The sequence below is a fragment of the Phaethon aethereus genome, assembly GCF_964289735.1.
Source record: "Phaethon aethereus genome assembly, contig: HAP1_SCAFFOLD_549, whole genome shotgun sequence".
NCBI lineage: Eukaryota > Metazoa > Chordata > Aves > Phaethontiformes > Phaethontidae > Phaethon > Phaethon aethereus.
In genome coordinates, this window is record NW_028114155.1 from 1 (window position 1) to 23,352 (window position 23,352).

General features: G+C 63.6%; 4 protein-coding genes across 6 annotated transcripts; 3 read left to right on the forward strand and 1 right to left on the reverse strand.

Annotated features, from left to right (window-relative positions):
• Nucleotides 1–52: 52 nt before the first annotated feature.
• On the forward strand, nucleotides 53–5,282 carry HDAC5 (histone deacetylase 5; the record flags this gene model as incomplete). The annotated part of the gene is made up of 11 exons (XM_082015821.1): nucleotides 53–102; nucleotides 198–305; nucleotides 842–897; nucleotides 987–1,074; nucleotides 1,165–1,284; nucleotides 1,386–1,483; nucleotides 1,565–1,683; nucleotides 1,765–1,898; nucleotides 2,130–2,214; nucleotides 2,496–2,649; nucleotides 3,767–5,282. Coding segments are annotated over 11 exons (1,052 nt in total), but the record flags the coding sequence as incomplete, so codon positions are not given.
• Nucleotides 5,283–5,973: 691 nt separating this feature from the next.
• Nucleotides 5,974–8,654, reverse strand: G6PC3 (glucose-6-phosphatase catalytic subunit 3; the record flags this gene model as incomplete). Its single annotated transcript, XM_082015822.1, has 6 exons — nucleotides 5,974–6,431; nucleotides 6,540–6,681; nucleotides 6,795–6,913; nucleotides 7,300–7,390; nucleotides 7,979–8,085; nucleotides 8,437–8,654. 6 exons carry the CDS (start codon nucleotides 8,652–8,654, stop codon nucleotides 6,080–6,082), a joined length of 1,029 nt encoding a protein of 342 aa, XP_081871948.1. The 3' UTR covers nucleotides 5,974–6,079.
• Nucleotides 8,655–9,556: 902 nt separating this feature from the next.
• LSM12 (LSM12 homolog) lies at nucleotides 9,557–18,676 on the forward strand (the record flags this gene model as incomplete). 3 transcript variants are annotated; one of them, XM_082015818.1, is made up of 5 exons in its annotated part: nucleotides 9,557–9,677; nucleotides 12,708–12,841; nucleotides 17,640–17,749; nucleotides 18,126–18,363; nucleotides 18,531–18,676. In XM_082015818.1, the coding sequence occupies 5 exons, from the start codon at nucleotides 9,557–9,559 to the stop codon at nucleotides 18,621–18,623; spliced, it is 696 nt and encodes a 231-aa protein (XP_081871944.1). In that variant the 3' UTR covers nucleotides 18,624–18,676. The 3 variants fall into 3 exon arrangements, with proteins under 3 accessions (XP_081871944.1, XP_081871945.1, XP_081871946.1); XM_082015819.1 differs by having other exon boundaries at nucleotides 18,237–18,363; XM_082015820.1 differs by lacking the exon at nucleotides 12,708–12,841 and having other exon boundaries at nucleotides 9,557–9,637; nucleotides 18,237–18,363.
• A 1,765-nt stretch (nucleotides 18,677–20,441) lies between these two features.
• On the forward strand, nucleotides 20,442–22,047 carry TMEM101 (transmembrane protein 101). Its single transcript, XM_082015816.1, has 3 exons — nucleotides 20,442–20,619; nucleotides 20,707–20,853; nucleotides 21,134–22,047. The coding sequence occupies exons 1-3, from the start codon at nucleotides 20,476–20,478 to the stop codon at nucleotides 21,440–21,442; spliced, it is 600 nt and encodes a 199-aa protein (XP_081871942.1). The 5' UTR covers nucleotides 20,442–20,475; the 3' UTR covers nucleotides 21,443–22,047.
• Nucleotides 22,048–23,352: the final 1,305 nt, after the last annotated feature.

Below are 23,352 nucleotides of genomic sequence, written 5' to 3' on the forward strand. Positions count from 1 at the left end.
GTCCCCGCCGTCACCCCCCCCCGCCCCGTCACGGCGCTCTCCGCCCCGCCAGGTCCCATCGGCCAGAAGACGTACGCGGTGCTGCCGTGCGGGGGCATCGGGGTGAGTACGTGGTGGCGGGGCGGGGAGGGGGTCCCCGGGCTGGCCCGGCCCCGCTGACGTGTCCCCGTGTCCCCCCCGGCCCGGCCGCGCCGCAGGTGGACAGCGACACGGTGTGGAACGAGATGCACTCGTCCAGCGCCGTGCGCACGGCGGTGGGCTGCCTGGTGGAGCTCGCCTTCAAGGTGGCCGCCGGGGAGATCAAGGTGAGCGGGGAGGGCCGGCGCGCCGGCGGGCGTCCTCCCGCGCGCCCGGAGACGCGGCGGCCCTCGCGCGAGCTCCCGTGCGCGCGTGCGGCCGTCCGGCGCGCTTACCCGGGGGCGTGGTGGTCCTCGAGCACGCGTGCGCGCGCCGGGGCCGCGCGCGGTGGCCCTCGCGGCGTCCTCGCGCGTGCTTGCCTGGGGGTGCGCTGGCCTCTGGGCGAGCTTGCGCGTGTGCGCGCCGCTCTCGCGCACGCTTACCCGTGCGTGTGCGATGGTCGTCGCGCAAGCCTGCGCGAGTGTGTTTGCACGCGCGCTCACCTGGGCGCGCGCGACGGCTCTCGTGCGCGCTTGCGCGCGCGCCCTGTTCTCGCGCCTGCTCGCATGGGCGCGCGTGAGGGCAGCCGTGCGCCCCGCGCACGCTTGCCGAGGCGTGCGTGGCTGCCCTCGCGCACGCTCGCGCGCGTGCTGCTCCCCTGCGCGCCACCGCTCTCTCGCGCGCGCGTCACGCGCGTCACGCGCCTCGCTCTCCGTCCCCGCAGAACGGCTTCGCCGTCATCCGCCCCCCGGGACACCACGCGGAGGAGTCGACGGCCATGTGAGTGCGGGACCCCCGCCCGGGGGACACAGCGGTGACGCGGGGGTGCCCGGGGCCACCCCAGGGCTCACCCTGCCCCCCGTCCCCAGGGGCTTCTGTTTCTTCAACTCGGTGGCCATCTCGGCCAAACTGCTGCAGCAGAAGCTCAGCGTGGGCAGGATCCTCATCGTGGACTGGGTAAGGCCCCCCTGGGGAGGGGCACGGGGACCCCCCCCCGGGGACCCCGTGGGATGGGGGGGGTCCGTGACGCCGCGGGCGCCCCGGCAGGACATCCACCACGGGAACGGGACCCAGCAAGCCTTCTACAGCGACCCCCACGTCCTCTACATCTCCCTCCACCGCTACGACGACGGCAACTTCTTCCCGGGCAGCGGGGCGCCCGAGGAGGTACGGGGGGGCCCGCGGGGGTGGGGGGGTGTCACCCCGTGTCCCCCCCCCCCCCCCCCCCCCCGGCTGCGACGCTGGGGGTCACCCGTGGCTGTGCCCAGGTGGGCAGCGGGATGGGAGTGGGCTACAACATCAACATCGCCTGGACCGGCGGCGTCGACCCCCCCATCGGGGACGTGGAGTATCTCACCGCCTTCAGGTGGGTGTCCCGGGGCTGGGGGGGGGTCCCGTGTCCTGGGGGGGGGGTCCCCGCGCCCAGCCCTGACCCTCTGCCCCCCAGGACCGTGGTGATGCCCATCGCCAACGAGTTCTCCCCGGACGTGGTGCTGGTCTCGGCCGGCTTCGACGCCGTGGAGGGTCACCTCTCCCCGCTCGGCGGCTACTCCGTCACCGCCAAATGTGAGAGGGGTCCGGGGGTGTCCCCGGGGTGGGGACCCCGGCCGAGCCCCTTGTCACCCTCCCCCCTTGGTGCCCCCCCAGGTTTCGGCCACTTGACGAAGCAGCTGATGATGCTGGCGGGGGGCCGGGTGGTGCTGGCGCTGGAGGGGGGGCACGACCTGACGGCCATCTGCGACGCCTCGGAGGCCTGCGTCTCCGCTCTGCTTGGCCTGGAGGTACGGGGGTCACCCGTGGGGACCCCCTCCCACCCGTGGGGCCCCCCCCCCCCGCCACCCCCAGGGCGTAGGAGGTGTTGGGGCGCACGCCCTGTGTCGTGCCTCAGTTTCCCCCCGTGGTGATGCGAAGGGCTCCGGTCCCGTCCCTGCTTTTGGGGGGGGGGGGGACGGGGGGGAGTTGAGGGTGCTGGTGGGCAGGTTTGGGGGTCTTGATGGTCCCGTCCCCCCCAGCTGGAGCCCCTGGATCCGTCCCTCCTGCAGCAGAAGCCAAACGTCAACGCGGTGGCCACGCTGGAGAAGGTCATCGAGATCCAGAGTGAGACCCTGCGGCGGGGGGGGCGGACCCGGGGGGGTCCCCGGCGGGGGGTCCCTGAGGCTGTCCCTGCCGCTGGGGGGGCACGGGAGGGTCCCCGGGGCCCATTCTGTCACGGGGAGGGGGGGCACAGAGGGGTCCCCAGCGCTGTGCTCGCCCTCGGGGACCCCCGTGGGGTCTGTCCCTGCCACGGGGGGGTCCCCGGGGACCGTCCCTGCGGGGGGGGGGGGGGGTCCGCGGGGGGGGGCGGCGGGGCCCGTGCCCAGCGCTGCCCGCGCCCGCAGGCCGGCACTGGGGCTCGGTGAAGCGCTTCGCGGCGGCCGTGGGCCGCTCCCTGCTGGAGGCGCAGAAGGGGGAGGCGGAGGAGGCCGAGACGGTGACGGCCATGGCCCTGCTCTCGGTGGGCGCCGAGCAGGGGGGCGCCGACCCCCAGCCCAGGTACGGCCCCGGCTGCGCGCGGAGCCACGCGTGTCCCGGGGGGGGGTGACACACATGCGTGTGTCCCCTGGGGCTGCATGCGGAGCCATGCGTGTCCCGGGGGGGGGGGGCGGTGACACACATGCGTGTGTCCCCTGGGGCTGCATGCGGAGCCATGCGTGTCCCGGGGGGGGGGGCGGTGACACACATGCGTGTGTCCCCTGGGGCTGCGCGTGGAGCCACGCGTGTCCCGGGGGGTTGCGTGTTCCTCTGGGGCTGCGCGCGGAGCCACGCGTGTCCCGGGGGAACACACGTGTGTCCCTTGGGGCTGCGCGCGGAGCCACGCGTGTCCCGGGGGGGGTGACACCCATGCGTGTGTCCCCTGCGGCTGCGCGCGGAGCCACGCGTGTCCCGGGGGGGGTGACACCCATGCGTGTGTCCCCTGCGGCTGCGCGCGGAGCCACGCGTGTCCCGGGGGGAACACACGTGTGTCCCTTGAGGCTGCGCACAGAGCCATGCGTGTCTTGGAAGGGGGGGGACACGCGTGTGTGTCCCCCTTGGGGCTGCGCATGAAGCCACGCGTGTCCCGGGGGGAACACACGTGTGTCCCTTGGGGCTGCGCACAGAGCCACGCGTGTCCCGGGGGGAACACACGTGTGTCCCTTGGGGCTGCGCACGAAGCCACACGTGTCCCGGGGGGGTGCGTGTTCCTCTGGGGCTGCGCGCGGAGCCACGCGTGTCCCGGGGGGAACACACGTGTGTCCCTTGGGGCTGCGCACGAAGCCACACGTGTCCCGGGGGGGTGCGTGTTCCTCTGGGGCTGCGCGCGGAGCCACGCGTGTCCTGGGGGGGGGGACGGGACACGCGTGTGTCCCCCTTGGGGCTGCGCACGGAGCCACGCGTGTCCTTGGCGGGCCGATCGCCACGTGTGTGTCCCAAATTAGCGTGTCGCACCCCGAGGACGACGGGGAACCGGGGGTGGGGGGCGACGGGGCCGTGTCTTCGGGGGGGGCTGGAGGCGGCCGTGCCCGGGGCCGAGCTCCCGGCGTCGCTGCCTCGGTTTCCCCGGCCGGGGCCGGGCCCCCGGGCCCCGGCGCAGGATGCGGCCCCGCTCAGGTCCCGCTCTGCCCCTGGCCAGGCCGGCGGAGGAGCCCATGGAGGCCGAGCCCGCGCTGTGACCCACCGGCCCCTCGCCCCGCGGCCGAGATTTTTTCCGTTTCCCAAAAAGAAAGAAACACCGGAAAGAGAAGAAAAACCACACACGCGCAAAAATCACGTTAAAAAAAACAAAAACAAAACAAAACAAAAAAAAAACCCAAAAAAACCCCCAAAAAACAAACCGCATTAAAAAAAAGGACAAAAAAAAAAAACCCCTGACATGGAAGAAACCGGGAGGAAAAAAAGAAAAAAGAGGAAAATATTTTCTTTTTCTATTAAAAAGAGGAGAAAAACACAAAAAAAAACCACCCCCCCCCCAGTCCTGTTGGACCCCAGCTCCACGCGGTGTTTGCGGTCGTGTCTCTTGTGAAGCATCGGTTCCACCAGCACCCCCGCTCCTCGCGCCCCTTCCGTCCGTCCCGCCGTCCATCCGTCCGCTGGGTTGTCTGTCGCTGCCCTGGGCCCCCCCCGGCCCCCGCCGCAGCTCCTCTCTCTCTCTTTTTTTTTTTTTTTTAGGGGATTTTCCTTCCTTTCTCCCTGTTTTGTTGGTTCCCCCCCCCCAAACTCATTCCCTTCCCAGCTCCGGCGTCCGTCCCCCCCGGGGGGAGGCGATGGCAGATATTCGTGCCTTTAATTAAGTCTTTTTTTTTTTTTAATGCCTTAATTTCCCTGTGTTTTGGGGGGGTTTCTCAGTTTTCTTTCTGTTGTTGTTTCCCCCCCACCCTTGGCGTCCCCATTTTGGAGGGGGACACGAGAGGCAGGGGATGAGCCCCGTCCCTTTGTCACCCTGGCTTGACGGGTGACGGATCCCGGCACCTTCGCTGGGATAAAACTTTGTCCGTTCCTAAAACAGAGGAGGAAAAAAAAAGGAGAAAGTAAAAAAAAAGACAAAAAAAAAAAGAGGAAAAAACCACTTTATTTTCCTGTTACTTCACCAGCCGGAGGGGACTTGGAGTGATTTTAGCTTTAAAAGAGAGAAAAAATACAGAACAGACACCCCCCCCCCAAACAAAGGTATATAGTTTTATGACAGATGTATTATTTAATAGTATTTTTTTAATGGGTGGCACCGGCCGCAGGTCCCAGGGCAGAGGGGGAGGACGGGGACAGCGCTTCGTGTTTTAAGTTATTCCGCGGGGGTTTCGGGGTGGCTCCGGGGGGGTCCCCACTTTGGCGGCGGTGGTGGCAGAGATGGGGATGAGAGTGTATCCCCTGTCACCTCCCCCGGCCCCGGGGAAGGGACCCCGGCTTGGGGTGATGGGGGGGGGAGGGGAGGCGTGTTGGGTGGCAGCCCGGGACCCTCCGCTTTTTGGGGGTGGGGGTTAGTCACAGCCCCCACGAGGGAGAAACACCTCCCTGAAGGGGGTGAGGGGTGACGGGCAGCGAGGTCGTCTTACTTTGGGCTGGTGTCCCCCCCTCCCCTGCCCCCCGTGCCCCCCGGCCCTGCCGCGGTTTCTTTTCTGTCCGTCCGCCGCCCGCTCGCGCGCTCTCGATATGGGTTTGAGTATTTTGTAAAGATGTTCCCGATGTTCGTCCTTGTATAAATAAAACTGTTTCTGGCAATACCCGGCGGCGCCCCGCTGCGTCTGGGGGGGCTGGGGGGGGTGTCCCCTTCCCTGTCCCCGTCGGAGCAGGACAGACGTCCCCAGGGCTTTGTGTGCCTCAGTTTCCCCACCTGCAGCAACAGGGCTGCCCCCTCCCCATCCAGCTGGCGCGGCATCGGGGTGCGGAGCCGGACCGGCCTGGCTGCGGGGGCTCCGTGTCCCCCCACCGGTACCCCCCTGCCCGGGGGTCCCTGGCTCTGCCCATGGCCCCCCCTTTCTGAAGGAGTCAGGGCTTCAGGGTGGTAACGGTGCCTTTATTTGGTTAGAAACGGGGCGGCCCCTCCGACCGCCATGGGACAGTGGGGATCCTGGCACCGGGGGTCCTGGCCCCTTCCCCTCCCTGCCCCAGAGCGGGAAACTGGGAGAACTGGGGCAGCTGGAAGGAGGGCGAGAGCAGGGAGTGGGAGGTGGCGTCATTTGTCGGTGACCCCAAGGCTGGGGTTGCCCCCACGCCGCGTCCCCAGACCTGCTGGGCACGGGGACACCCCCAGCTCTGCCCCCCACGGGAGGGGTCCCGCTGCCCTGGGGGGAGGGTGACACTACTGGCCTGTGGTCCCAAGGGGGATGGTGGGTGCCCTCCTGGCGTGGAGCCGGTGGCTGCGCGCAGGCCAGGAGCCACGGACGATGGGCACAGCCAAGGACAAAGCCAGGAGCGGGGCACAGGTCTCACTGGGGCACGGTGGGGACCCCTACTCGGTGTGGGGAGAGCCCCCCAGGCGGGCGAGGTAGAGGACGAGCCGGGGCAGGAGAGATGCCACCAGCCAGGGCCCCGCAGCGTACTTGAGGAAGCTGGCCCCGTACCACAGGGTCGCGTCCACGGGCCGGAGGAGCCGGTGCAGGCCCTGCACGGCGCCCAAGGCCAGCACGGCACCGGCCACGCGCTGCCGGGGGTCCAGCCGCTCCCCCCGGTGCAGGGGGAAGGCGGCGGCCAGCCCCAGCCCCAGCGCGCTGCTGGCGGCGCGGCAGACGGAGGCGAAGGGCCGGGTGTCAAGGCGGAGCCAGGCGGGGTCGGAGCACCATTTGGTGGCCAGGCGGATGGACCTGTGGTGCGGGGAGGAGAGGGGTGAGTGGGGCAGGGTGGGGAACTCTGAGGCTAGACCCCCACCAACCTGGGGGGCAGATCCTCTAGCCCCCCGGCTGGCAACTCACCAGTCTATGTCGATGCCGGCGGCGATCACCAGGCTGTGCAGGGCAAGGGAGCTGAGCAGCAGGGCCAGTGCGGTGGCCACGAAGAAGCCCGGGCTGCGGGCAGCCGGGGTGCGAGCCTGCAGCCCCCAGCCCAGGGCTGCACCTGGGCAGCAAGGATGAGCAGGTTGGCGTACCGGGATGGATGCAGGGTGGCTCAAGGGGAGGGGAAGGTGCCCAAAACACCCTGGCCCAGGTGTTTCTCCCAGCCCCACTCACCTGCCAGGGTGCCGCAGACCACCTGATGGGGGAAGTGGGCCAGGACGAAGATGCGGGAGAGCCCCACGGCCAGCAGGAGCAGGGCGTAGGCGACGAAGGGGCTCAGCTTCACCGCCAGGCTGGAAGGCAAGAGAGGGTCAGCGGCCAGGAGGCAGCCATCGGGTCTAGCTCGGTGCTCTGGAGCGTGTTGTGCCAGGCGGGGCAGGTCTGGCCCCGCTCGGCAGGAGGAATGAGTAAAGCACAGGTGAAGGCAGCAAAAAAAAGCAGCTCAGTGGGGCAGGGGGGGTTTGCAGGGGTCTCCAGGGCTTCGCAGCCTGTTCCTGCAGCTGCCATAGCTGCCAGGGTAGAGCTGTATTCCCCAGGAGCTGCCCCGCTGGGAGGGGAAGGCGTCCTTCCACCCCGCTGTGGCTGCTGCCCGCTGGGGAAGGGTCCCATATTACACCTCCCTCTTCCAAAAGGTGCTTTGAGGGCTTCCAAACGCCTGCTTCCCTGGCCCAGGACTCACCTCCTGGAGTGTCGGGACGCCAGCGCCGTCAGAGTGGTGACGAGAGGCCAGAGGGCTGCCCCTGTGATCATGCAGTGGCCGGAGGGGCTCCCTGCAAAGGGGAAGCACAGGACACTCGACACAGTGGGTCAGGGGGGAGCGTGTCGCGGCGGGGCGAGCGTCCGAGGTCATCCAGGAGAGCTGGGGATGCGTCCGCTGAGCCTAGCCCTGGTGGCTGGGCAGCCCTGCCTGTGCCCCGGGTTCCCTCCTGCCTGATAGCCACGGCCGGCATGGGAGGCTTGGCTCAAGGATGAGGATGGAACTAGCCAGTGTCTGTGGTCACCTGCCCAAAAAAAACAGGCAGGGACACAGGCTCTGTGGGCGGGGGAGGCCAGGCAGAAAGGGTGAGCGAGGCACCCTGGTCCCTGCTTCCGGTAGACTCTCCTGTGGGTGTCCTGTCCGCGGAGCCGCCTGTGCCATGCGTGCTGTGCCCAGCCCGCTCCCCACCGCTCGCTCGTTTGCTCTGCCACGAAGCGCTGGCTGAGGAATGGCTTTCCCACTCGGTGTGTCCTGCCGGCCTGGTGGCAGCCTCCAGCTGCAGCGTCCCTGTCCAGACGGGGCCTCCCAGGCTCCTGCAGGCCTTCCCTGCGATCCCGGGGCCTGCAGGAAACGCGAGGAAAAGCTTTTGCCTGTTACTCACCCGGTCCCGTTTCACAGGAGACGGGGAACTGGCGCACTGTGACCAGCTCCTTGCTGATGAGCCCCGACTCATGGACCCACCAGAACGGGCGCTCCCCGAATAAGAACCTGGTGGGGAGAGAAACCAGAGAGTGAACAGCCAAACACAACAGCCTTTGCCACCCATCCCTGTGGATCCGAGGGCTGAAGCCGGCAGCAGGAGGGCAGCATCCCTGACAGTTCTTATGGCTCCTGGGCTTTTTTCTGCCATGAGTGTCTGGCAGATGCATTACTGTGGCTCGGGTGACCTGCAGAAACTCCACGCGCTTTCAGCGTGGAATGGGCAAGGAGCAGAACTCGTCTCTACTCGCCAAGCGGAGCCTGCGCTTGTGTTTCTGCTATTGTGAACGTGCCACCGCTCAGCCCTGGAGGTGTCACCAGGTGTGACAAGGGACCCTGTGACTCCTGGCTCCCCCTCACCATTTGAGGACCACGTTGAGCCATTCTGACACCAGGCCGATCCACAGCACCGACACCCCCACCTTGCGGTCGAGAAAATAGGTGAGCGGGAAAAAGACAGTGAAGATGCATTTGGGATCGGCCAGGGAGGTCACGGAGATCCAGAACTTTTCCAGCCAGGGCGGCCCGGACTGCAGCACCTCTGCGAAGCGGATCCCGGCGGTGTGCAGGGCATCCATCGCGTCGGGCTGGAGGGAGAGAGGGAGCGTTAGAGCTCAGTCCTCGGCACGGAGTCTGCTCGACAGGCCTTGGGAAGGGAGTGGGACGGGGCTCCCCGGGGCAGCGTCACGCTGTGGCTCACTCCCGCGTTTGGCGTGACCCTGAGGGATGCCTTGACACGTGACACCAGTGCTGGCAACGGCTTCAGGGAGCCGTTTGCCACTTGAAGTTTGCCCGCGAAGGACTCTCAACCTTCGCAGCCCTCCCACGGCTCGGGAGCTGTGGGATGGCTGTGGCGGGGACGGCAGCATCGCCACACGTGCGGGACTGTCTGCTGAGGGCCAGCGCCGGGCATGGCCCCGACCGGCAAGCGCGCTGGGCTGACCCAGCGTGGGCACATCCCGGGGGAGGGGGTTCAATGTGGGGTTCACCGGAGCAGCTCGGCTGCCACGAAGAGCCCCAACCTCCCCGGGGCTGGCGTGGGGGTCTCCCTGGAGCAGGCCCGGGGCCTGCCTAGGCCAGGCCTAGGGCCTCACGTGGGCTGGGGGGCGGCCTGGCCCTCCCGGTGGCGCTTTCCCAGTCACGGTGGGGGTTGGGGGTGCCTGAGGGGGTAACTATCACGACGGCGCCCGCCCCCGTCCCAGCCGCTTCCCTCCCGCCGGCTCTCACCCGGCCTCTTCCGCCTACACTTCCCAGCAGCCCCCGCGGCACCGGCCGGCTACGGGGCGTTGCGAGGGACAACCCGCGAGGCGGCGCGAGCGACCCGGCGCGGCCCTCTCTCTCTCCGCCCCCCCCCCCCCGCCTTCCCTGGCCAAGGTCACCCCGCCCCTCGTCGCAGCGCGGTGACGTCGTGGCGCGGCGGCCCCGCCCCCGCCGCGCCTGGCCGAGGCGAGCCGCGGCGGCCGCTGCGGGCTGAGAGAAGATGGCGGCGCCGGGCGAGTACTTCAGCGTGGGCAGCCAGGTGTCGTGCCGCACCTGCCAGGAGCAGCGCCTGCAGGGCGAGGTCGTCGCCTTCGACTACCCCAGCAAGATGCTGGCGCTCAGTATCCCTTCGGCGATGCTTCGGCGGGCCCGCCGCGGCCCGGGCACGGCCCGCTCGGGCCTCCGCCGCCCGCCCGCTGGGGAGCGCGGGGGGTCTCTGAGGGGAGGGGGTGGCCCTGGGGGGCGGGGGGGGGGGGGCTGGGGAGGGGTATGGTGAGGCCTTGGGAGGTGGTGTGGTTCTGGGGGGGCAGCCCTGTGGAGGGGTTCTTGGGGGGAGCGGGGAGGCCGGTAGGGAGGTCTGGGGGGGAGTGAGGAGCCCGGTGTGGGGTTTTTGAGGTGGGGGGAGTGAGGCACCCTATAGCGAGGCTGGGGGGGAGGGGGGGGAGTGAGGCATCCTATAGGAAGGTTTGGGCGGGAGCGAGGAGCCCTGGATGAAGTTTTTGAGGCAGGGGGTTCAGGCACCCTATAGCGAGGTGGGGGGCGATGTCAGGGAGGCACCCTATAGGGAGGTTTGGGGGGGAGTGAGTACCCCTGTATGGTGTTTTTTCGGGGGGGGGGCGGAGGCGTGAGGCATCCTATAGGGAGGTTTGGAGGGAGGGGACTGAGGAACCTGTAGTGGGGTTAAGGGGAAGATCTGGGGTGCCTTATCGGGAGGTTTTGGGAGGGAAAGAGGAGCTCACTACAAGTGGGGTTTGGGGGTGGTGAGTGGGGCACCCTATAGGGAGGTTTTGGGGGAGAGTGGGGAGCCCTATATTGGGGTTAATGAGGGGGAGTGGGGTGCCCTATAGGAAGATTTGGGGGGAGTGAGGAGCCCCATAGTCAGGTTATTGGGGACTTGGGGAGCCTTATAGTGGGATTACTGGGGGTGGGTGCCATATAGGGTGGTTTCGGGTGGGAGTCCTATAGGGGGTTGGGGGGTGAGTAGCTCCATAGAGAGGCCTGGGGATGGGAGTCTCCCACAGGGCTGTGGAGTTTTTAGGGGAGACATGGGGAGATCCTGGGGGTGGCGCAGGTACCTTGTGGGATTCAGGGAGGATGGGGGAGTCCTGGGAGGGGGGAGCTGTCTTTGGGGGGCATCTTGAGGGCAGGAGGAGCCCTGGGGGTTTCCCAGGAGGGGGATGGGTCCCTCTTTGGGTGTGCAGAGAGAGGCCTTGGATGCATAGTGAGGTGCTGTGTCCATGGGCAGGGCCTGGTGGGGGTCTAGGGAGGATGGGGGGAGACTTGAGGGGGGCAGGAGCCCATAGGAAGTATTAGTGTAACGGGGGTCAGGGGACCCGTGTGTGGTTTGGTGGGGGGGAGCCCTCCATGGGCCTGTGGGGTTTTAAGGGGAGACCATGGAGGCAAGGCAAGATCTTCTGAGGGTGGGGTGGGACCTGCGGGGTTTAGGAGGGATCTGGGGACCCCTGTGAGAGGAGTCCTGTGGGGCAGGCCTGGGGGGTGAGGAGGGCCGGTGGGTGTGCCAGGAGGAGTGTCCTGCTGCTGGGGGAGCGAAGGGGGGGGTCTGGGGCTGCCCCAGGCCTCGTGTGGAAGAGAAGCAGGAAGGCAGTGCTCAGGGGGTTAAAATATATATATAGAGAGAGAGAGATCTATGTGCCTGTGCACACAAGGATGTACTTTTTTTTTAACCTGCAAGTAAGGTGAAAGCAAAGGGCTGTTGGAGAACAGCAAAGGGGCTGCAGAGAGATATGGAAGGTGGATGCTCAGCCCAGGGCCTGGTGTTGGAAAGGGGCTGGAGAAGTGAAGTGCCAGGGGTGGGTTCTGGAGGGGAATGGGTGAGTGATGGAGGAGCTGTGAGAGGGATTCGGGTCTGGAGGCTGCATCTGTGAGAAATGGGATAGGAAAAGCCATGTGGGGTGCCTGGGTGTGATGCACCTGGAGGGGGACCGAGGACCTGTCCCGGGCTGAGCTTCCCTTTGTGCTGGTGCAGTTTGGGTGGGGGAAGCTCCCCAGGCCCGAGAGAAAGCTGCAGGATAGTCTTAAATGATGTCCAACAGGTTGGCTTAGTGTGTGGCACTGCCAGTCTGCTCTGGAGTGGGCTGAGAGCTCTCCATCTGGCTTTGCTCTAAGTCTGGCTCTTCCTCCCAAAGCTGGGGTGCTCTATCTCATCTCCCCAGAGGAAGAAACCGGAGTTCCCCGGGCATCCCTCGCTTTCTGCCCTTTATTGAGAAGCGTTTGCTAGGGAGGGCTTCACCTGTGCAGCCAGGCTCGGCGTGTGGGGGGGGACTGGAGCAGATGAAAAGTGACCTCTGCGAGCATCTCTTCCGAGGAGGAGATGGCATCGGCGTGGAGGAGGCTCTCCGTGCCATGCTCTCTGCTCCTTCCATTTGCTGAGGGAGTGGAGGGCTAACGATGCAGCCTCCTGGGGAACAGAATGTGCAGGAATTAATGTCAGCTCTGGAAGGGTTTTTATTTCTGGGGGTGGTGCACTGTTGTCTCATTTACACTTTCCAGTCATGCTGCGATACCGACCACAACAAACCTCTCTGCATTTGAGGTACTGCCCAGGAGGTGTGCGAGGGCGAGGAGGCCTTTCCCGGGGAGCTGCTGGGTAGCTCCTCTTCCATCCGCACGAGGAACTGCTGCCGGGGAGGCTCTGGCTTAGCCGCTGCCTGCAAGAGGAAATAGTTATGGTATAAAAGGTGCAAATTTGAGGCACGGTGGTTGTTCTGGTTCACTTCCCTGTGCAGACCAGTGTTTGTTGGCTGGTGCTTGTGGCGAGCAGGGAAGCAGGCTGCACCACAGCTGGGGCCCTGGCAGCAGCACCTCTGCACCTCTCCGGCTAGTGGGGACTAAATTGCTTTTTTGGAGGAGACCATGCAGCATCCCAGGCTGTGTGTGTTCTGGGTACCGCAGTTATTGGCTGGAAAACTTGTGCTATAGTCTGACTTGGCGTTAAAAGGGTCCAAGAAGAGGTGGTTGACATTGTTGGGGTCTCACGGATGACCCCATGCTTGGCTGAGTAGGGACAAGGGTGGTGGAGGAACTCGCTGAAAACCAAATGTTCTCCCAGTTTGCTTCTGGACAGCTCTGTGCATCAGGCCTGTAAATGTCTCTGTCTGGATTTGTTTTCCTTAATGTTTTTTCCCCTCCAGAATGCCCCTCTTCCAGTGGAAAGCCTAATCACGCAGATATCCTGCTTGTAAACTTACAGTATGTTTCAGAAGTGGAAATAATTAATGACCGCACGGAAACGCCTCCTCCTTTAGCCTCGCTCAATGTTAGCAAGGTAAGAACCTGCCTTCGTGGGCTCGGAGGCGTTTGCTCCTGGGAGGGAGGGATTCGCATGGGGAAGTCCCTGTCGGGGACAAGGTAGCTTTTAAACTTTAAATCACCCACTTCAGTCACAACTCACCGTGGCTCTGTTAAGGGTTTAGATGATGATATTTTGGGTGTATTGAGTCTCTGTGACCTGCTGCTGGTGTTTCTGTAGCGACGCTGCAGCCGGCTGACCCTCTCTGCTTCGGGATTGCTCAGCTGAGATCCTGGGTGAGGGAGAGGGAGCTCCCAGCTTCGTTTCATCCAAAAGACAGTCCTTGTGAGTCTGAACGAGGGGCTGGGCGCTGTGCTCCCCTGGGTGCCTGCGCACCCTTTGGTCTGTATTTACACTGTATTTGCTCCAGTGTTGGCTGGAGTTTCCAGCGTGGTCCTACCACGTAAGTTTAATTGCCTGGGTGACTGTTGTGGTTTAACCCCAGCTGGCAACGAAGCCCCACCCAGCTGCTCGCTCACTCCCCCCCGGGTGGGATGAAGGAGAGAATCAGAAAAGTAAAAGTGAGAAAACTGGTGGGTTGTGATCAAGACAGTTTAATAGGTAAAGCAAAGGAAGGAATTCATTTACCACTTCCCATCAACAGGCAGGTGTTCAGCCATCTCTAGGCAAGCAGGGCTCCGTCATGCGTCACGGTTCCTTGGGAAGACAAACGCCATCACTCCGAATGCCCTCCCTTCCTTCCCCAAATATAAGCATTGGGACCTCTGGAGTGTTTTTAGTAACGTTGAGGCTGCAAAGCTCCCTTTCACTCGGGAAAAGTCCAGTGTTCTTGGTCCTCCTGGCACCATGGCAGCCCCAATGCCTTCTGGTAGAGGGATGTGGTGCTTCGCTGGCCGGAGAGAAGGGAGGATGGGGCCTTTCATAAACGTGCAACAGGTTCTTCCCCTGACAGCAAATGACTCGATCGCTCAAAAGCTTCGGAGAAGATGGGCATGGCTGAAGCTGGTACTCTGCTTACCCAAGCCTGTGCTGCTCCTCCTGGGTACTCTCCTCTTCCAAGATCCCGGGTTAAGAACGCACTAGAGTGCTTTTCGTGCTCCCGTGGATGATGCTAGATGAGGTTTGTGCTTCAGTGGGTGCCCTCTCTGCCTGCAGCTCCATCTCCACATGAATGGAGTGGTTTTGGGTGAAGCCAAACAGCAGGGGAGTGGGCAGGAGCGGTGAAGCACGCACAGTTAGTTGAATTTTGAGGCACTGCTGTTCATACGCCCTTCTGGAAGGGAATTGTTTCTGATTCCCAGTGATGGGGTCAAAAAAAGGGAAGGTGAACCTAAGCCCTCAATGCTGGTGTGAAGCAGCTGGAAGCTGGCTGTGGGGCTTCTCAGTTGTCACCTTCTTGTCCCATGTGGAAACCTCCTCTCCTGGCCTGCAGGCTCAGGCAAGCTCTGCCTGCAGGTCGGTGTCATGTGGGTGGCACCAGCTGGGTGTCCGTAGCACCCATGGGTTCCTTCTCGGTGGATTAGCACGTTGGCAGAGGTCTGAAATGACACAACTGCTGTAAAGATAACGACTGTTCGTTGTAATTGCATCGAGTGATGTCGCTAGGAGCGCAGCCGGGAGATGGACGGGCCTGCTGAGGGGAAAACGCCCCACCTGACTTTAAAAACTTGCTTCAGCCTTTCCAGCATCAAAATAATTGCTGTGGATTTGGTGCAAGGGGGAAAATAATGAACCGGGTTGTGTCTTCAGTGGAGGGAAGTCTCTGCCAGCATGGCCGTGTCCCCATCTCCAGCAACAGGAGGGTTTTTCTGTGTTGCTCTGACCCACATCTCTCCCATGAATGCACAGGCAAGCTGGGGTCTGGTGATGCTGCAGGACTGAAATATAGATGAGCTGATACTGGTTATACTGGGAGAAGGAGCTGTTGGCACATGGGAATGGTTGTTGTGCTCCGGGCAAGCCTTTGCTGGCTCTGGAAGGCCCTGGAGAGCAAGCGGAGCCCTCAGGAGATGCTCAGCCCTTTGCTCTCCTGCTTGGTCGTCAGCGGAGAGAAAAATGTGGGGACCAGAAGCCTTGCTGGGCTTGGAAGGCAGCAGGATCCAGCCGTGGGGCCTGGCCCGGTGGGGGACCCAGCCCCTGACGGAAGGGGGCAGGGGGAGAGTGGGTTGTCGGCTGCAGGTAGCTGTCGTGAGGCTGCTGTGGGAGGCATGTCCTGACCACACCACAGAATCCCCTGGGGGAGACTTCAGGAGGGATGCGGAGAGAAAATTGTGGGGGAGAAAGGCTTTTGAACCGGGGGACGTGTGGTTCAGCTCTGGCAGCTGGCGGAGCAGGTGAGGAGGTAATGCCTGAGTGATGGAGGGCTGGCAGCGGTTCAGTCCAGATACGGCTGAGCTCGAAGCTTCCTGCTGCCAGCGATGGGCGTGCAGGGGAGATGTCACTGAAGAGGCTGGGCCCCACGCTGATACCTCTGGGGACACCAGCCTGCCCCGTGGGGCTGGCACCCCCAGGGGACCTCGGCACGGTGCTCGGCTGCATGGCAGAGCCATCTGTAACCGTGTTGGGGGAGGTCAGCCGGCTGGTTTTGGAGAGATCCCCTTGACTTGCTGCCCAGGGTGCTCCGTGCTTGGCTCTTCTCACCAGGCTGCCAGCACCCGCGCAGGACGAGGGGCTGTCCCAGTGGTGGGGGGCTGCGGCATGGTGCTCGGTGGCCCTCACCGGCTCTTCCTGCCGCGCGCTGCGCTCTCTGTCATTCATATGGGTGTGAATAGGGAAGTGACTCATTCATTCATGCCGCCGGCGCACAAGGTGTGTATCCGAGTCTCTTCAATAGCCCTGGCGCCTTCGGGTGCTGGCTGCAGTGGGGCACAAAGCCGTGCGGCGCGGGGGGCTGCGCTGGGGACAAGGGGGCTGTTTTGAGTGCTTGAATTGAGGAGGCTGGAAGTTGGAGGCTCAGTGTGTCTGATTCATTTCTTGTCTGGGGCTGGCGGTGATGACTAGGGAGAGCACATCCTATTGCAGGGAAAAGACAAGCGTGCAGGGACCCTGTCCCCAGAGCTGAACTACTCTGTCTTGGCATGCACATCTCTCCTGCGACTTGTGCTCGAGCGGCTGAGCGGGCAGGGAAGGAGGAGCTGATGCAGCCACTGCTTTGAACTGGAGGAGCGTCCAGAACCCTGGTAAAGTGAGAGTTTTAAAAATGAACAAAATGGATCTAAACTTCAGGTGTGCGGAGGGAAGGGCTGTGCTGTGAGCCTGGCTGCAAGGAATGGGCTGCTCGGTGGGAAGGAGATCTGGGGGCGAGCCTGTGGTGGGCACCGTGGAGGAGCTTCAACGTGCTTCGTGCCGCAGGTCCAGCCCATCCATATCATGGCAGAGGGGATGCTTTGGCACAGGGAGCGGAGCCCATTGAGAACCAGGTTCGCAGGCCTTGGGGGCAGCCCCAGAGAAGGCTGCTGGTCGCATGGGTGACTCAGATGCAGGAAAGTTACTGGGGAACGTTGCGCTGGGACTTAGAAACAATTTGGAAGCTGGACTGGTGGTCTTGGGGGGAGTGAACCCTACACAGAGCGGGGCGGGCAGCTTCAGAGCCAGCTTGTGCCAGGGCTGAGAAGGGATTCCTACTCCTCTTGTCCCCCTGTTAACGCTTCCCTTGCGTATCAAGAGGCTGAGGAGCCTTTTGCACGTGGCAAGCAAGCCAAACGCTGCTGCAGTGAGCCCAGCTCACCTGGGCATGGACACAATGGGCTGTGTCTGCCCGGTGGCCGCTGTTTCAGGAGGCAGGCTGGCTGGGACGGTGAAACTGGTCCGTTAGTGTTACTGGCTACAAAAAGTGTCCCTCTCAGTGGGAGCTTGGGCTTTTCGTACCCACAGAGGGCTTTAGAAAGGGTGAAGCCATCCTCACGCAGCGCGGAGAAAGCCAGTCTGGCTTGGGGAGTGCTTGCAGGCGTGAGGCCGTTCCGGGGAGGAGGAAGAGGAGGGCCGGCGTGGGCGGCAATGCTAATGTGGCTCTTCCACTGCGGCAGCTCCAGCCGGGAAGGGCGGCTGGTCCAGCGCTGCCTGCCCGTCTCCTGCCTGCAGGCAGCTGCAGCTCCTTCTCCTCCTGCGGCCATGGGATTTAACGCGAGGGTTGGGGTTTCCCCTCTCTACTCCGAGACCCCGCCAGTGTAATCGCGCTTCCCCGCGCACGGACGTCGTGTGCTGCTGGAGTGACTCCCAAATAACTGATTCTGCTTTTTTTTTTTTTTTTTTTTTTGAATAGAATAGCTGTTCTGGGATAAAGTTGTTCATACTCCTGCGTGGTCTATACAGAGGCCTTTATGGCCCATGAGCTCTAATGTAATGGTTATTTCGGGCTCATTTTGCCTGTCTGTGTCCCCTGAGTAAACAATGAGTGGTGGAAGGTGGTTTGGACCTAAAATGCAGCAATTAATTTGGAAGAGGCAGGGGGGAAGGTGATGCTTGTGCGTCTGGTCCCTGGCAGCTGATTTCCTCCCTGTGCCTGAACAGGGGGATACGAAAAGATGGTGCCCACATCCCTAAAATATCAGGGGGACACAGGCAGTGGCGACAGCGACTCAAAAAGGAATTAAGCTGTGGCCTGAAATCCATCTGGCGCTCTGGGATGTGCAAAGAAAGGTGTGGTGGGAGGGTGGGAATTGCATGCTCATCGTTAACACTGATTTAATTGGCGATCCGGTCGGTGAGCGGTGGCAGAGCTGTGTCTGCAGGTGGGACCTGTGCTCCCTCAGAGGTCTCATCACCGCTCGGGCGATGCTCAGCTGAGCTCCCTGTCTCTTTGTCTCCCCTCCAGCTTGCCAACAAAGCGCGGACGGAGAAGGAAGAGAAGATGAGCCAGGCGTATGCAATTAGTGCTGGTGTCTCTCTGGAGGGGCAGCAGCTCTTCCAGACTATACATAAGACGTAAGTCCCCTCGTCGGTGCCACGGGTGACTCCTGTGCTCTGCCTCTGCCCGCAGCGCCGCTGGCTGGGAGTTGTTTGTAGCCCAGGGAGGGGTTTGCATTGCCCGGTCCCTTGGGCTCGCCACAAAACGCTGCCAACGTGTCCTGGGACGTGCTGGCCAGAGCCATGCAGTCCTTGGGGGCAGGTGATGCCTCTCTGCCTGCTCTCTGCCTGCTCCCAGCCTCTTCTGGCACACACTGGCCATGTCCCCGTCCCTGCAGGCTCGTGCCCCGTCCCTGCAGGCTCATACCCCTCTTTGGTTGGGTTCCTAGGAGGTACTGGGTGGCTTCTGCACCCACATCAGCTCCTTGGTGAGACGCGGGGCCGAGGTGGGCAGCGGGACCCTGCTGGGAGTGGGTGGTGGCTTTCAGTGGGGCTGGGGGATGTGGGGACACAGCCCAGAGCCCCGGGCAGTCACCTTTGCTGGTCCTTTATCCCCTCCCTGCAGCATTAAAGACTGTAAATGGCAGGAGAAGAACATAGTTGTGATGGAAGAAGTCGTTATCGCCCCTCCCTATCAAGTGGAAAACTGTAAAGGCAAAGAGGGAAGCGCGCTGAGTCACGTACGCAAAATAGTGAGTACGGGCGGGGGGGGGGGGGGATCTGGTGGCGCCGGGGCTGCCGGGAGGGTGTCGCATCCCGTGGTCCCTCCTCGGGTGGGCTTGCGCACCCCGGGGGTCCCCTGCCCGTCCTGCCTTCGCTAAACCCCTCTTTCTGTCCGTCCCACCCTCCCCGCTGGCAGGTGGAGAAGCATTTTCGAGACGTGGAAAGCCAGAAGGTAATGCAGCGTTCACAAGCACAGCAGACACAGAAGGAGACCTCCCTCTCGTCCTGAGGCCCACCTCCCGGCACCGGGGGGTTCCACTTTTATTTCCTTTTTTTGAGCTCGTTAACGGGGAGCTCAACCGATTCCAAACCTTAGACTTTAAAACAAACGAGAAAAGAGAATAATTTAAAAGCTCATGCATTACTTGACTAACAGACTTTCTTTTGTCCGCCATGTTTTCTTTCCTACCAGCCAGTCAGACTTTGTTAGTTTTATTTTTTGACCTTTCTTTTCCTTTTTCCTCCCTTTCTGGCGCCCCCCCCCCTTTACTTTTCTAAAGGGGGGTCTGTCACCCCCTCTCTGCCTGTCCCATAGGAGGATCTACCCCCCTACCCGTCCCCCTCCCCACAAACCCCTCCAAAAATAAAAGTAACGAGCTGACTGCGGTGGCTGACCCGGGACCCTTGTGACCAGCGCGGTCTCGTTTTAATTTTGTTTGCACAGGGCAAGGCTTGAATTAGTCTTATTTTTCTTATCTTTAAATATATATATGAATATATATTAAAATGTTCTTTAAATATTTTCTGCTTCTAGCAGTTCTCTCGACCAGGATCGTGGCAAAAAAACCTCCCTGTCACCCCCCCACCCCACCCTCCCACCCTGCCGGCCCCAGGGAGCCCGAGGGGGGCTGCGGCCCCTCCATGCCCCCCCACCCAGCACCAGGCTGGGGCCTGGCTTGTTTGGAATTTTTTTTTTTCCCTTTTCCTTTTTTTTTTCTTTTTTTCCCCACCCATTTTCTGCTTTTTTTTCCCTTAAGTTTTTATTTTCTTTTTTTTTTTTTGCCATGATCCTCTCCCCTCCCCTTTTTTGTTTTGTTTTTTAAAATAAATGGATCAAAATCAAACAATTCAAGCCCTGCCTTTAGAAGAGTTAAAAATTAAAAAAAAAAGAAAAAACTTTAAAAAAAAAAAAGGAAAATTTTTTAGTATTGTTTAGCAAAAACAATAAAACCCAAAATTTTTTTAACCATCACCCGTGTCTGGCGCTCTGGGGGCGGGGCCTGAGCGGGGGGCGGGGCTTCCCGCGGGGAGCTGTGACTATGGGGCGGGGCTTCTTGCGAGGGGGCGGGGTTCCCGCTGTGGGCGGTGTTTTCGGGGCGGGACTTCCGGTGCCGGGCGGGACTTCCGGCGGGGCGGGCCTGGCGGCGATGGCGGCGGCCCGCGGCTGGCGGCGGCGGGCGCTGCGGCTGCTGACGGCGGGCGGCGGCGTCCTGCTGACCCGTTTCCCCTTCTGGCACTGCTTCAGCGGGCTGCTGCTCTGCGCCGAGCGCGCCGACGGCCGCCGGTGCGGACCGGGGGAGGCCCGGGGCGGCTGGGGAAGGCATAGGCCTGGGGGAGGCCCGGCGGGCCGGGGCAGGGCTGTGGGGCTGAGGGAAGGCTGGGGCTGATGTGGGACCGGGGGAGCTGCATATGTGTGGGGCGGCTGAGGGGCTCCTGGGGTAAATGTGGGGCTGGGGGTAGCTGGGGCAACTGGGGCGGGGGGGTTAGGGTAAGTGTAGGACAGCTGCGGGGCTCTGGGTAAATGTGGGGCTGGGCGTAGCTGGGGCAACTGGGGAGGGGGGGGTTAGGGCAAGTGTAGGGCAGCTGTGGGGCTCCCTGGGTAAATGTGGGGCTGGGTGAAGGGGAGCATGGGGGCTGGGGGGAGGGCAGAGGGGCGGTTGGGGGGGACTGGGGCAATTATAGGATGGGCAGGGGGGACTGTGGAGGGCTCTATGGGGCCAGGGGGTGAAACAGGAGCTGGGGCAGGGTGCTGCGGTGAGTGGGTGTTCGGGGGGGCATGGCCAGGGCAATTTGGGGTCAGGGGCTGGAGCTGCTGCCCCTCCAGGAAGCCAGACATCCCCGTCCCCTACCTGTACGTGGACATGGGGGTGGCCGTGCTCTGCGCCAGCTTCATGTCCTTCGGGGTGAAGCGCCGCTGGTTTGCCCTGGGGGCCGCCCTGCAGCTCGCCGTGGCCACGTATGCCGCCCACGTCGGCGGCCACGTCCACTACGGCGACTGGCTGAAGGTGAGACCCCCCTCACTGCAACATCCTGCCCCCCATCACCCCCTGGCCTCAGGGAGGGCCCGGGGGGTGACGCTGGCCCCGGCGCAGGTGCGGATGTACTCCCGGACCATCGCCATCATTGGTGGCTTCCTCATCCTGGCCAGCGGTGCAGGCGAGCTCTACCGCCAGAAGCCACGCAGCCGCTCCCTGCAGTCCACGGGGCAGGTCTTCCTCGGCATCTACCTCATCTGCCAGGTACGGGGAGGGGGGCTCCGCCATGCCAGGCCGGGGGGGACACACGGTGGCTACCTCCTGCCCCCTGCCCTGCTGCAGGCAGGGGGCTGGGTCCAGTGGGGGTTTCCCTCCGAGGGCAAGAAGCCTCGAGTGAGCAGTGCTGCCAGTGCTACCAGTGCTGCCAGAGCCAGCAGTGCCGCCAGTGCTACCAGTGCTGCCAGAGCCAGCAGTGCTGCCAGTGCTACTAGTGGCACCAGTGGCACTATGGTCAGTGCACTCCAGCCCCCGCTGTCCCCCGCAGGCCTACTCCCTGCAGCACAGCAAGGAGGACCGCCTGGCGTACCTGAACCACCTCCTGGGGGGTGAGCTCACCCTTCAGCTCCTCTTCATCCTCTACGGCCTCCTGGCCCTCGCCTTCCTCTCCGGCTACTACGTGCGGGCGGCAGCGCAGGTGCTGGCAGTGCTCCTGCCCCTCGCCATCCTCCTCATCGACGGCAACATCGGTTACTGGCATGACTCGCGCCGCGTCGAGTTCTGGAATCAGATGAAACTCATTGGGCAAAACGTCGGCATTTTTGGAGCTGTGGTCATCCTGGCCACTGATGGCTGAGCGGGGTGGCCACTGGCCGGGACTGGGCAGGGGGGCAAGGGGAGGGGAGGGGGTGGGGCTTTTTTTTAAAGAATCACTGCTATTTATTCTTTTTTTTTTTTTAATTTTAATTTGTAAATATTTGATAATTTTGCTGGAGGACAGGCCGGTCGCTGCTCTGGGGGTGTGTGTGTGGGGGGAGCCAGGGGGCTTCTGCCTGTGGGGTGCTGGCCACTGTGTGGCCAGGCCGCCTCCCTGCCGAGGTGCTGCCCCCCCGGGTGTATTTTTACTGATGAAATGAGAAATCTTTTACCTCGTCCCCGGGCTCTTGGCTGTTGCATGCCGGTGGGGTCAAGCCCTGCCGCTTTGGGGGGCTCGGGGCAAGAGGAGCCACTTTTGGGGGGCTCAGAGCGTGAGCTGCTTCGAGGGCAGCCCCTTTTGGGGGGGATGCAGAGGGAGCTGCTGTGCATTGGGGTGTGGGCAATACAGGGTGTTACCCTTCCTTCAGGGGGGAAACTGAGGCAGGGGGTAGAGCGGGGGCCTGGGCTGGGCTTTGCTGTCAGTTCCTGCCCGTCCCTGGGGTCATGCCCTGCCTGCACGCTGCCTGTGCTCTGCCATAGCCTGGTATGGCGGGGGACACACACACACACACACACACACACACGTACGTGACAGTGGGACACAGCAAGGGGCTGGCGGAGCCCAGCTGTCCCCACGGCCGTGTCCTCGCTGTCACCATCCTGCGGCCTCACTGGGCAACCCTGTGTCACCCTGTGCCCCCCCGGCTGGGTGCTGGAAAAGCAAACAGGGGCTGATAAGGACCTTCCTGCGGGGGGGGCGGGCCACGGGTGGCCCCTAATGTGCCTCCAGCGGAACCGGGGGGCCATAAAGTGCGGGGAAGCGGCAGGGCCCTGTTTGCTCTGCCTGCGCCTTTCCGTCCGCCGCCCCCGGGCTGGGGGGGCCCCGGGGACTCCTCATCCTCCTGGGACCCACCCCCCGCGACCCGGGGGCTGCTGGGGCTCCCGCGATGCACCTTCAGCCCCGCACCCTCCTCCTCCCCCTCCCTGCCTGCGGGAGAGATGGGGGGCACACGGTGGGCACTCCCTGCCCCATCTGCTTTGGGTCCCCTGGGGCCAGCCCTCGGCCTGCCTGGGGGGGCTGCGGCCGGGCCCCCCAGCCCCACGCCCGGGGCGGGGGTTCCCCCCGCTGGCAGAGCCATCCTGTGACCTTTGGAAAATCGCTGTTTACTGTCACTCAGGGGAAATGGGGCAGAAAACTCTCGCCTCCCTTCTCCCCCCCCCAACACCCCGACAGCGGGGTCGGCTCTGGGCCGGGGAGGGGGGGGCCACACGCACCCCCAACCGCGATGCGGTGACGTTGCCGCTCTCTCGGGGGTTTGGTGCCAGCCCGCAGCAGTGGGACCGTGGGGTTGGGTGTCCCCCAGCCGCCACCCTGTGCCCCCTGTGAACACCACGATGGGGCAGAGCCCCCCCCATGGGGGGCTCCTCTGCTGGGGAGGGGGCTGAGCCCCCACCGGGGCGCTGCCGGCTTCGGCCTCGGCGACGGAGCGTTGGGGGTCGTCCGCAGCCCCCATCGATCCGAATAGCCCTTCCATCGGCTCACGCCTGCGTTGGTGGGGATGCGAGAGATGCCGGGCTGGGGGGGCTCAGCCCCCTCCCAGCCGGTGTGGGGCCGGGCACCATGCAGCTGGGGTGGCCTGGACCCCCACGCGCCAGGGCAGCACCCTGGCCGCGCCGCAGGGACGCGTTCCCCCCGCGGCTGGGGACAGCCATGGGGCTGGGACCCCCACACTGGCACTGCCCCAAGCTGTGCCACCGCTCCCCAGGGGGATGGCCAGGTCAGGAGCGGGGAGCGTGTCCCCTCCAGCCGGGCCGGTGGCACCCCGCGGGGTCCTGCCGAGCCGTGTCCCC

What these genes read in the sequence shown, in the direction of transcription:
- TMEM101 (XM_082015816.1), top strand. Translation starts at nt 20,476, where the DNA reads ATGGGGGTGGCCGTGCTCTGCGCCAGCTTCATGTCCTTCGGGGTGAAG. An exon ending in ACTACGGCGACTGGCTGAAG is followed by an intron (nt 20,620 to 20,706) that starts GTGAGACCCCCC and finishes GCCCCGGCGCAG; the next exon opens with GTGCGGATGTACTCCCGGAC. An exon ending in GCATCTACCTCATCTGCCAG is followed by an intron (nt 20,854 to 21,133) that starts GTACGGGGAGGG and finishes TGTCCCCCGCAG; the next exon opens with GCCTACTCCCTGCAGCACAG.